This window comes from Papio anubis, chromosome 5, assembly GCF_008728515.1.
Source record: "Papio anubis isolate 15944 chromosome 5, Panubis1.0, whole genome shotgun sequence".
Classification (NCBI taxonomy): domain Eukaryota; kingdom Metazoa; phylum Chordata; class Mammalia; order Primates; family Cercopithecidae; genus Papio; species Papio anubis.
This window is the reverse complement of record NC_044980.1, coordinates 36,598,525-36,611,300: the sequence shown is the minus strand read 5'-3', so window position 1 is coordinate 36,611,300 and position 12,776 is coordinate 36,598,525. Positions and strand designations below refer to the sequence as shown.

Genomic DNA, 12,776 nt, shown 5'->3' with positions numbered 1-12,776 from the left:
AGACAGATGCACATCTCAATGTACATTTTCCTCTCTATGGTTATGAGAATCTGGACAAGACCAGTAATTGTTGAATAAAGTTTCCAAATACCTAAAGTACTTGGTAATAGACTAAGAATCTGCTTCTTGTTTATCTGTAATCAGTTTAATAGTTGCAGGTAAGAAAATTTAAGCACAATTTTAGTGAAGCCTAGCTACCAAACTTTTGACCAGTTCAATAATGCAAAGGACAAAACCTATTCATAAAAATGAATTTTTTTAATTTCAAGAGCATTAAAAAAAAAAAAACCTCAAACCTGTCCCATATCCCTCCCACTCATGCAAACAGCTTTCAAATGAGATTCTTCAAATTTTACGTTTTTTCCATTCTGGCTCATTCTTTGCTTCCTCATCATCAGATTCAACTTGGGCAAACATGGTTTTGGGCTGAGTCCTAAAAGAAAAGTTAGAGAAGGAAAAATTTAGTCAGAAAGTATTTGTTACATTAGATTTTGCTTCCTTCATCGAGTGGGAGCAAAAGTGGGGAATAAATTACAACTCAATTATTAAATATAAATCATTAAACTTCTGGCAAAGAAAAAGATAATGGAAATTTAATTATGTTCAGGAAAAGAGCCAAAGATTCTTTTAAAGGTTTACCCACTGTGGCAGACTGTACACACTATCCTTTCCTTAAATAAAATGAAAATGGGCCGGGCGCGATGGCTCACGCCTGTAATCCCAGCACTTTGGGAGGCCAAGGCAGGTGGAACACGAGGTCAGGAGATTGAGACCATCCTGGCTAACACGGTGAAGTTCTGTCTCTACTAAAAATACAAAAAATTAGCCAGGTGTGGTAGTGGGCGCCTGTAGTCCCAGCTACTCAGGAGGCTGAGGCAGGAGAATGGTGTGAACCCAAGAGGTGAGCTTCCAGTGAGCCAAGATTCCGCCACTGCACTCCAGCCTGGGCAATAGAACGAGACTCCATCTCAAAAAAAAAAAAAAAATTAAGTGAAAATGCATCAAATTCAGTGGAACGTCACACATCCTAACCACCCTCCACCTGACCCAGGGTAACTGGGACCGTATGGAAGAACAAACTATAGTCACCAAGCAAGAATCTACACGATCTTTAGTAAGACCATTTATTAAGCTCTCTGGGTTGTCCCTAGACTTCAATAGTCCAAATACGTGTTTATAGTACACATAAATGGGAAAACCTGAGTTAGTTTTCTTATCTAATGAATTTCAGCCTGCAAAAATAAAAACCAAAGCAAACAAATGAATATCCCCTGCATTCCCACACTCAGCCCAGTGTATGGAAATACCAAGCATTTTAGGACACATCACTGGTACATGGCTGTAATACTGCCACATAGTACATCAAGCAATCTGCACAGACTTTCTGTGCTTTGTAAACATACCTGGTTCAATGACATCCCTTTTCACACTACTCACATAAGAAATAGCTCCAAGAAAATGTCAAGCGGTTATAATGTCTGCCCCTTTCGGTCACGCTACTCTGATTCTATTCTTAAAAACAGCTCTATCACATTATGAAGAAACATTAAAGCACATCTGCAGTTATATATTTCAGCTTGTATTTTCATTTAAAATTCAATTGTTATATCCACATAATTCCAGAATGGTAAAAATAATGACAACTATAATTCCTTTGATTGGCAAGAAAACCGGGATAAACCTTGTATTACCTCTTGCTGTTTTTTTATTATCCTGGGGAAGAAGCATAAACCATCCACAACTCATGCTGATGTTGTCTGACATAAGTCATATACTAGAACTGCTCGTGCATAAGTTGATCATTATTCCTGTCTCTCCAGTTACCTCACACAACTACCTAGAGCCCAAGCTGTCCCCATACACAACCCAGTTGGTTAAACTTCTTGTTGTCACTTTAAGACACTGTTACGATATCTATACACAGGTCACAGCTCCTACATTTCAAAAAGCAGCTACAGGTTTTGATAGGCCATGAGTTGCTGAATTCCTAACTGGCTTTCTAACATGCTACAACAAGGCAATTGGTGCTTGTTACATATTTCATGTTCTGGTAAAGATGCTGACCAGTTAGGTATGGACAAATCTGTTCAAGAACAAATTTGTCCAGGTTAAAAAATCCTTTGAATTAGATAATTTAACTTCTCAGGGGGAAAAAAGGAACATGGTCTTCCAAGGATATCTGGCAGTGCTTCGTAAGACACCAGCTCGTCAATGATAGTTGTAATGAGATTTAACTACTAAGAAATTGCAATGCTGGTTTCTTGGATGTAAAAAAGGAAATTAAATGGCAAATTACAGGAAGAAATGTAAAGTCTGAAAAGGCAATTTCATTTAAGGGGTTATTCTCTGTATTAGACTGTTTGCACGCTGCTAACAAAGACATATCCAAGACTGGGTAATTTATAAAAGGAAGAGGTTTAATGGACTCACAGTTCCACCTGCCTGGGGAGGCCTCACAATCATGGCGTAAGGCAAATGAGGAGTAAAGTTATGTCTTACACGGCAGCAGACAAGAGAGTGTGTGCAGGGGAACTGCCCTTTGTAAAACCATCAGATCTTGTGAGATTCACTATCACAACAGCATGGGAAAGACCAGCTCCCATGATTCAATTACCTCCCACTAGGTCCTTCCCACAATGTGGGAATTATGGGAGCTACAATTCAAGATGAGATTTGGGTGGCGACACAGCCAAACTATATCACTCTTTTTTTAGAGACAGGGTCTTTCTCTGTCACCTAGGCTAGAGTGCAGTGGCATAATCATAGCTCACTGTAACTGAATTCCTGGGCTCAAGTGATCCTCCTGCCTCAGCCTCCCCAGTAGCCAGGACTGCAGGTGTGCACCACCATGTCTGATTACTTTTTTTTATTGTTTTGTAGAGACATGGTCTTGCTTATGTTGCCCAGGCTGGTCTCAAGCAATCTGCCCACCCTGGCCTCCCAAAGTGCTGTGATTACAGGCATGAGTCACCACGCCCACCAAGATAATAGTCTTTTTAATACTCCATCTATTTCCAAAAGTATCTGTAGCAGGTTGATGGCTAACATTAAAGGACACAGAATCAACGAAACTACATAACAACAGCTAGAAAGAGGCATGAGAGGATGTTTTGGTGGGATGGAAATGTTCTATAATCTTGACTGAAATGGTGATTACACAGGTGTATGCATTGGTCAAAACTTGAAATGGGTACATTTTGTATTTTATTGTATGTAAATTGTACCTCAATAAAGTTGATTTGTAAAGAAACTAAAAACAAATTGGTAGAAAATAAAGAACCAAGGAATGAAAGGGTAATTGAGCATTAAACTTAGCACTGAATTTCCTAGCAGCCATGAAAAAAGAATAAAAAAGGACAGATATTTGTTTTTCAAAGGAGATATTGCATTTTTTTTTCACCTAGCATTGAACTCAATTAATTCATTGAGTGAACGTTTGCATCAGGGTCACTTCAACTGTCATTTCCAATCACTAGATCACAACAGTTTCCTTGGTCCCCACTAGGAATTAAAATGTAGGGAATATTAAGCTGTTTGGAAGGTAAGACAGCTAAACATCATACTCCTTCTTGCAAAACTCCATGACATTTACTTTCTACTTTTGAACTAATCATAATGCTGCCAGCAAAATGGCCACATTATGTGTATGCATATTTTTTTTCTTCTAGAAAAAACAAACAAACAAACAAAACGGGATATATGTGCAGAATGTGCAGGTTTGTTACATCAGTATACATGTGTTATGGTGGTTTGCTGTATGACCTGTCCTCTAAGTTCCTTTCCCTTACTCCACAACCTCAAAAAGGCCCTGGTGTGTGGTGTTCCCCTCTCTGCGTTCATGTGTTCTCAATGTTCAACTCCCACTTATGAGTGAGAACATGAGGCGTTTGGTTTTCTGTTCCTGTGTTAGTTTGCTGAGGATGATGGCTTCCAGCTTCATCCATGTCCCTGCAAAGAACAGATCTCATTCCTTTTTATGACTGCAGAGTATTCCATATGGAATACTATACTTCTTTGTCCAGTCTATCACTGATGGGCATTTGGGTTAGTTCCATGTCTTTGTTACTATAAACAGTGCTGCAATAAACATACGTGTACATGTCTCTTTAGAGTAGGATGATTTATATTCCTTTGGGTATATACCTAGCAATGGGATTGCTGGGTCAAATGGTATTTCTGGTTCCAGATCCTTAAGGAATTGCCATACTGTCTACCTCAATGGTTGAACTAATTTACATTCCCACCAACAGTGTAAAGTGTTCTTATTTCTCCACAGCCTTGCCAGCATCTATTGTTTCCTGACTTTTTAATCGCCATTCTCACTGGCATGAGGTGGGATCTCATTGCGGTTTTGATATGCATTTCTCTGGTGATTAGCGATGTTCAACTTTTTTTCGTGTTTGTTGGCCACATAAATGTCTTCTTTTTAGAATTGTCCGTTGATATCCTTTGCCCACTTTTTATGGGTTTTTTTCTTGTAAATATGTTTAAGTTCCTTGTAAATTCTGGATATTAGACCTTTGTCAGATGGGTAGATTGCAAAAATTTTCTCCCATTCTGTAGGTTGCCTGTTAACTCTGATTATAGTTTCTTTTGCTGTGCAGAAGCTCTTTAAGTTTAATTAGATCCCATTTGTCAATTTTGGCTTTTGCTGCAATAGCTTTTGGCATTTTTGTCATGAAGTCTTTGCCCATGCCTATATCCTAGGAATGGTATTGCCTGGGTTTTCTTCTAGGGTTTTTATGGTTTGAAATTTTACATTTAAGTCGAATCTGTCTTGAGTTAATTCCTGTATAAGGTATAAGGAAGGGGTCCAGTTTCAGCTTTCTGCATATGGCCAGCCAGTTTTCCCAACACCATTTACTGAATAGGAGATCGTTTTCCCATTGCTTGTTTTTTCAGGTTTGTCGAAGATCAGATGGTTGTAGATGTGTATGTTTCTGAGGCCTCTGTTCTGCTCCATTGGTCTATATGTCTGTTTTGGTACCAGTACCATGCTGTTTTGGTTACTGTAACCTTGTAGTACATTTAAAGTCAGGTAGCATGATGCCTCTAGCTTTGTTCTTTTTGCTTAGGATTGTCTTGGCTATATGGGTTCTTCTTTGATTCCATATGAAATTTAAAATAGTTTTTTCTAATTCTGTGAAGAATGTCAATGGTAGTTGGATTGGAATAGCATTGACTCTATAAATTAATTTGGGCAGTATGGCCATTTTCACAATATTGATTCTTCCTATCCACGAGGAAGGATTTGTTTGTGTCCTCTCTTATTTCCTTGAGCAGTGGTTTCTAGTTCTCCTTGAAGAGGTTCTTCACATCCCTTGCTAGCTGTATTCCTAGGTATTTTATTCTCTTTGTAGCGACTGTGAATGGGAGTTTATTCACAATTTGGCTCTCTGCTTGTCTATTGTTGGTGTAAAGGATTGCTTGTGATTTTTGCACAATGATTTTGTATCCTGAGACTTTGCTGAAGTTGCTTATCAGTTCAAGAAGTTTTTGGGTTGAAATGATGAGGTTTTCTAAACATAAAATCATGTTATCTGCAAATAGAGACAACTTATTTCCTCTCTTCCTGTCTAAATACTTTTCTCTTGCCTGATTGCCCTGGCCAGAACTTCCAGTACTATGTTGAATAGGAGTGGTGAGAGAGGGCATCCTTGTCTTGTATCAGTTTTCAAAGGTAATGCTTGCAGCTTTTGCCCATTCAATGTAATATTGGCTGTGGGTTTGTCATAAATAGCTCTTATTATTTTGAGATACGTTCCATCAACATCTAGTTTATTGACAGTTTTTAAAATGAAGGGGTGTTGAATTTTATCTAAGGCCTTTTCTGCATCCATTGAGATAATCAAAGTGTTCTTATTTCTCCACAGCCTCCTGGCATTTATTCTTCCTGATTTTTTAATAATCGTCATTCTGACTGGCGTGAGATGGTATCTCATGGTTTTATTTGCATTTCTCTGATGATTAGTGATGTTGATCAATGATGTTTTTCACATGTTTGTTGGCAGTGTAAATGTCTTCTTTTGAGAAGTGTCTGTTGATATCTTTTGCCCACTTTTTGATGGGGTTGTTTTTTTTTCTTGTAAGTATGTTTTTGGTTTTTGTCTTTGGATCTGTTTATGTGATGGATAATGTTTACTAATTTATGTATGTTGAACTAGCTTTGCATCCCAGGGATGAAGCTGACTTGATGATGGTGGATACGTTTTTTTGATGTGCTGCTGGGTTCGGTTTGGCAGTATTTTATTGAGGATTTTTGCATCAATGTTCATCAGGGACATTGGCCTGAAGTTTTCTTTTGTGTGTGTGTGTCTCTTCTTGGTTTTGGTATCAGGATGATGCTGGCTTCACAAAATGAGTTAGGGAGGAGTCCCTCCTTTTCAATTGTTTGGAATAGTTTCAGAAGGAATGGTACCAGTTTCTCTTCATACTTCTGGCAGAATTTGGCTGTGAATCATCTGGTTGTGGGCTTTTTCTAGTTGACAGGCTATTAATTACTGCCTCAATTTCAGAACTTGTTACTGGTCTATTCAGGGATTCGACTTTTTCCTGGGTTAGTCTTGGGAGGGTGTATATGTCCAAGAATTCGTCTATTTCTTCTAGATTTTCTAGTTTATTTGCTTAGAGTTGTTCAAATACAGATTATCTGATGATAGTCTGTATTTCTGTGGGGTCAGTGGTGATATCCCTTTTATTATTTTTTATTGTGTCTATTTGATTCTTCTCTCTCCTTAATAGTCTAGCTAGCGGTCTATTTTGTTAATGTTTTCAAAAAATCGGCTCTGGGATTTGTTGACTTTTTGGAGGGTTTTTCATGTCTCTATCTCCTTCAATTCTTCTCTTAGTTATTTCTTCTTTTCTGCTAGCTTTTGGATTAGTTTGCTCTTGCCGCTCTAGCTCTTTTAATTGTGATGTTAGGGTGTCGATTTGAGATCTTTCTAGCTTTCTAATGTGGGCATTTAGTGCTATAAATGTCCCTCTTAATACTGCTTTAGCTGTGTTCTAGAGATTCTGGAAAATTGTCTCTTTGTTCTTATTGGTTTCAAAGAACTTCTTTATTTCTGCCTCAATTTCATGCTCTACCCAGGAGTCATTAAGGAGCAGGCTGTTTTTCACAATTTCCATGAAATTTGTGGTTTTGAGTGAGTTTCTTAATTGTGAGCTCTAATTTGACTGCACTGAGGTCTGAGAGGCTGTTATTATTTCAGTTCTTTCGCATTTGCTGAGGAGTGCTTTACTTCCAATTATGTGGTCAATTTTAGAATAAGTGCCATGTGGAACTGGGAAGAATGTATATTCTGCTGATTTGGGGTAGAGAGTTCTGTAGACGTCTACTAGGTCCATTTGATCGAGAGCTGAGTTCAAGTCCTGAATTTCCTTGTTAATTTTCTGTCTCATTGATCTCTCTAATACTGACAGTGGGGTGTTAAAGTCTCCCACTATTAATGTGTGGGAGTCTAAGTCTCTTCATAGGTCCCTAAGAACTTGTTTTATGAATCTGGGTGCTCCTGTATTGGGTACATATATATTCAGAATAGTTAGCTCTTCTTGTTGAATTGTTCCCTTTACCATTATGCAATGCCCTTCTTTGTCTTTTTTTAACTTTGTTGGTTTCAAGTCTGTTTTGTCAGAGACTAGGACTGCAACCCCTGCTTTTTTTGCTTTCCATTTACTTGGTAGATTTTCCTCCATCCCTTTATTTTGAGCCTGTGTGTGTCTCTGCACATGAGATGGGTCTCCTGAATACAGCACACCAATGGGTCTTGACTCCTTATCCAATTTGCCAGTCTGTGTCTATCTTTTAATTGGGACATTTAGCCCATTTACATTTAAGGTTAGTAATGTTATTATGTGTGAATTCAATCCTGTCATCATGGTGCTATTTGGTTACTTCGCACACTAGATGCAGTTTCTTTGTAGTGTCAGTGGTTTTTATATTTTGGTGTGTTTTTGCAGTGGCTGGTATTCATTTTTCCTTTCCATATTTAGTTCTTCTTTCAAGAGCTCTTGCAGTGCAGGCTTCATGGTAACAAAATCCCTCAGCATTTGCTTGTCTGGAAAGAATTTTATTTCTCCTTCACTTATGAAGCTTAGTTTGGCTGGATATGAAATTCTGGGTTGAAAATTCTTCCCTTCAAGAATGTTGGATATTGGCCTGCAATCTCTTCTGGCTTGTAGAGCTTCTGCTGAGAGGTCTGTTGTTGGTCTGATGGGCTTCCCTTTGTAGGTGACTTGGCCTTTCTCTCTGGCTGCCCTTAACAGTTTGACCGTGGAAAATCTAATGATTAAGTGTCTTAGGGTTGATCTTCTCATGGAATATCTTAGTGGTGTTCTCTGTATTTCCTGAATTTGCACGTTGGCCTGTCTTGCTAGGTTGGGGAAGTTCTCCTGGATAATATCCTGAAGTGTGTTTTCCAGCTTGTTTCCATTCTCCCCATCTCCCTCTGGTACTCCAATCAATTGTAGGTTCTTTTTTTTTTTTTTTATGAAGTCCCATATTTCTTGGAGGCTTTGTTCAGTCCTTTTCATTCTTCTTTCTCTATTCTTGTCTGCATGTCTTATTTCGGTAAGGTGGTCTTCAAACCCTGATATCCTTTCTTCCGCTTGGTCGATTTGGCTGTTGATACTTGTGTATGCTTCACAAAGTTCCTGTGCTGTGTTTTTCAGCTCCATCAGGTCGTTTATGTTCCTCTCTAAACTGGTTATTCTAGTTAGCAATTCCTCCTCCAACCTTTTATCAAGCTTCTTAGCTTCTTTGCATTAGGTAAGGGCATGCTCCTTTAGCTCATCATAGTTTTTTATTACCCATTTTCCGAAGCCTACCTCTGTCAGTTTGTCCATCTGATCCTCCATCCAGTTCTGTACCCTTGATGGAGAGATGACACAATAATTTGGAGGAGAAGAGGCACTCTGGTCTTTTGGGTTTTCAGCATTTTTTTGTTGATTCTTTCTCATTTTCATGAGTTTGTCTAGTTTCGGTCTTTGAGGCTACTGATGCTTGGATGGGGTTTTTGTGGGGCCTTTTTATCGTTGTTGATGCTGTTGTTGTCACCTTCTACTTGTTTTTCTTTCAATAATCAGGGCCCTCTTCTCTAGAGCTGCTGCAGTTTGCTGGGGGTTCACTTCAGGCCCCATTCATCTGATTTGCTCCCGTGCCTGGAGATGTCACTCAAGGGGGCTGGAGGGCAGCCAAGGTGGGTGCCTGCTCCTTCTTCTAGGACCTCTAACCTCGAGGGGCAACAACCTGATGCCAGTAGGATTGCTCTTGCATAGTGTGTCTAACGATCTCTGTTGGAGGGTCTCACCCAGTTGGGTGGCATGGGGAGCAGGACCCATTTAACGAAGCACTTTGTCCCTTGGTGGAGCGGGTGTGTTTCGCTGGAGGGAAACCCACTCGTCTGGGCTACCTGGATTCCTCAGAACTACCAGGGGAAGAGGCTAAGTTTGCTGGTCTGCAGAGACTAAGGCCACCCCTCCCACTAGGGGCTCAGGCCCAGGGAGATCCCAATTCTGTCCCTGAGACTCTGGCTGGAGTTACTGGAGATCCTGCAGGGAAGCCATGCCCACTGAGGAAGAATGGGTCAGGGTTAGACCTGAAGAGGCACTCTGGCCACAGACTGCCACAGCTGGTGTGTTGGGCTGTGGGGACAAGTCTTGGGACCAAGCCGTCCAGCCTTCCTGACTCCAGCAGGGGAAAAGTGCAGCCTGGAGTTATAGAAATGGGTGCTGCCCTTCCCCCACCCAGAGAGCTTAGAGTGTTAGGCAGTTGCTAGTCCCAGTGCTAGCTGCTGCCCCTCCCCGAAGGAGCCAATAGACAGCAGGCAGCCACAGAAAGTGCTGGTAACCCCTTCCCCTGGGAGTTCGGTAGGCTTAAGCAGATTCCAGCTGAGAGGCTGTAAGAATCTGCACATCTGCACATTCCGGGGTTGGGATGCTAGGCCCCGGTGGCCTGGGTCTCAAGTAGGATCTTCTGATCTGTGGGTTGCACAGTTCCATGGGAAAAGCAGTTTCCCCAGCTGGATAGCGTGCTCACTCACCGCCTCCCTTAGCTGAGGGGAGAGAGTTCCCCTTCCCTGTGTGGCTCTCAGGTGGGTCATTGCACCACATTGCCCTTCCTTCTGTGGGACACACCAGCCTTCTAGTCAATTTTGATGAGAGAACCTGGATACCTTGGTTGCTGGTGAAGGATTCACATGCTTGTTACGGTTTTTTTTCCGACGGGAACCTCTGAACACCACTGCTTCTAGTTGGCCATCTTGGCCCTGCCCATAATATTTCATGTGATATTTCAAGTCATGACATCTAACTTGAAAGCTGTAATGGTCCCCTTTCCCCAGATTGCCAAAACCAAGGCAATAAACTCTACATTTTCCTGGCAATTTTCCCAATGCTTGTTTACCACCTGCTTCTTCATTCTGTTGGTCAGGTAGGGGAATAATTGAGTGTAAGAACTCGGCTCCCATCAACACCTGGTGTTGGCAAGTGTATAAACTGGACCACATCAAAATTAAAAACTTCTGTGCTTCAAAGGACACAACTGACAGAGTGGAAAGGCAGAATGGGAGAAAATATTTGCAAATCATATAACCTGACAAAGGATTAATATCCAGAATATATAAAGAACTCCAACAACAACAACAACAAATTTTTAAAATGGGCAAAGAACTTGAATAGGCATTTCTCCAAAGATATACAAATAGCCAAAAAGTGCATGAAAAGATGCTCAATATCATTAATGATTAGGGAACTGCAGACCTCAACCACAATGAGATACCACCTCACCACAAGAATGGCTACTGTTGAGAAAAAAAACAAAACAGATAATAACAAGTATTGGCCAGGATGCAGAGAAACTGGAACCCTTGCATGCTACAGATAGTAATGTAAAATGGCACAGACACTACGGAAAACAGTGTGGTGGTTCCTCAAAAAATTAAAAATAGAATTGCCATGTGATCCAGCAATTCCATTTCTGGGTATATACCCTCCAAAACTGAAAACATAATTTTACAGAGATATTTGCACAGTTATGCTCATGGCAGCATTATTCACAACAGCCAAAGAGTAGAAGCAACTCAACTATACACTGATAAGATATGGTATATACATAAATGGAATATCATTCATCCTGAAAAAGGAAGGAAATTCTGGTAACATGCTGTAATACAGATGAGCCCTGAAGACAGTACGCTAAGTGAAATTGGCCAGTCACAAAAAGACAAAAACTGTTTGATTCCACTTACATGAAGTATAGAGTAGTCAAATCCACAGTTAAAAAGTAGAATGGTGGTTACCAGAAACTGGGTGGAGGGTGAAATGGAGAGTTGTTTAATGCAGGGGTCCCCAACCCCCAGACTACCGTTGGTCCATGTCCTGTTAGGAACCAGGCTGCCCAGCATGAGTTGAGCAGTGGGCAAGTGGGCTAATATTACCACCTGAGCGCCACCTTCTGTAAGATCAGTGACGGCATTAGATTCTCAAAGGAGCATGAACCCTATTGTGAACTGCACATGTGAGGGATCTAGGTGGCGTGCTCCTTATAAGAAGCTAATGCCTGATGATCTGAGGTGGGACAGTTTCATCCCAAAACCATATCCTACCACTTCCCATTCCATGGAAAAATTGTCTTCCACGAAACTAGTCCCTGGTGCCAAAAAGGTTGGAGACAGCTGGTTTCATGGATATAGAGTTTTAGTTTGGGAAGATGAAGAGTTCTGGAGAGTTTGCACAACAATATGAATGTACTTAACACTAACGAACTATATACTTAGACATGGTTAAGATGGTAAGTTTTATCTCATGTTTATTCTACCAAAATTAGACTTTTTTAAATAAAAAAAAAAAAAAAAAAAAAGAAGAACTAGGCTCTTGGGCTTGGGAGTAAGGAAGAACAAATCCCCTTCCTGGGACAAAAAGGAGGTGCCTTGGAGAGGGCGTCAGCCTCCAATCTAGAGCAGTGCCTAGGGTACTGCTTCTCAAACCGTCTGTGGTGGAGGGCCAGTCTTTGTTTTCTAATTTCCAGGACTCTGCAGACAAATATTATATTTCTAGAAACATAAAATTTACAGACTACAAAATACAAATCTAGGTTTTTAATAGATTCAACAGATATATCAAATTGCTATAAAATGTCCAAAGTCTTCCTCTGAATTCTACATTTACTTCATCAGCACTGGTTGGTGGACCATAGTGAGCAGTACCTTTTGAGAGCTCCATCCCTCCCCTAGCTTGGCAAAGAAGGGAGGAAAACAGAGCTTTAAAACAAGGCTGTGGAGTAAGAATCTGTGTTTTTAACAAACTTTTACACATGAGGAGCTTCCTCCAACTGGGGAAAATATTTCTCATGTCTGGAAAAGTTGGTCCTGTATGATGCTACTGAATAGTAGGAATAAAATTTGGGGTTGCACTCTCAGGCCCAACCTTAAAGGAGTGGTCTTTGATTTTGGGGAGTTAGGCATGGAGAAGTGAAGCAAAGTATGGCCCGCAGAAGAAATTTTCTCTCATTCCAATCCATTCTGCCCTCAAAACCAACATTCTTACAGCATAGTTCAGAACCTTTAATGAGAGCTGTGTGTTGTTTGCTGAATAAAGACTAGGTTCTTCAAGAAAAGATTATTCAACTTTAACACACTGAACATCTCTACCAAGCCTAAGGAACACCAGTGTTTTGTAGGAGCACAGTGAAAGAATCATAGCTTTAAACATTCTAGCTATTCTTTTTAGCAATTTTTATCTTTGAATTTATTTCCAGCAGTTATTCTTTTGAAAAAGTT

At 40.3% G+C, this 12,776-nt stretch overlaps 1 protein-coding gene across 5 annotated transcripts in view; it reads right to left on the bottom strand.

Annotated features, from left to right (window-relative positions):
• Positions 1–239: 239 nt before the first annotated feature.
• Positions 240–12,776, bottom strand: part of WDR70 (WD repeat domain 70) — a 381,158-nt gene continuing 368,621 nt past the window's right edge. For all 5 annotated transcript variants that reach the window (XM_003899590.5, XM_017959497.3, XM_021939307.2 and 2 more), the window contains one exon: positions 240–433. In XM_003899590.5, coding sequence (XP_003899639.2) covers positions 346–433 — 88 coding nt within the window. In that variant the 3' untranslated portion in view covers positions 240–345. The remainder of the gene's footprint in view (positions 434–12,776) is intronic.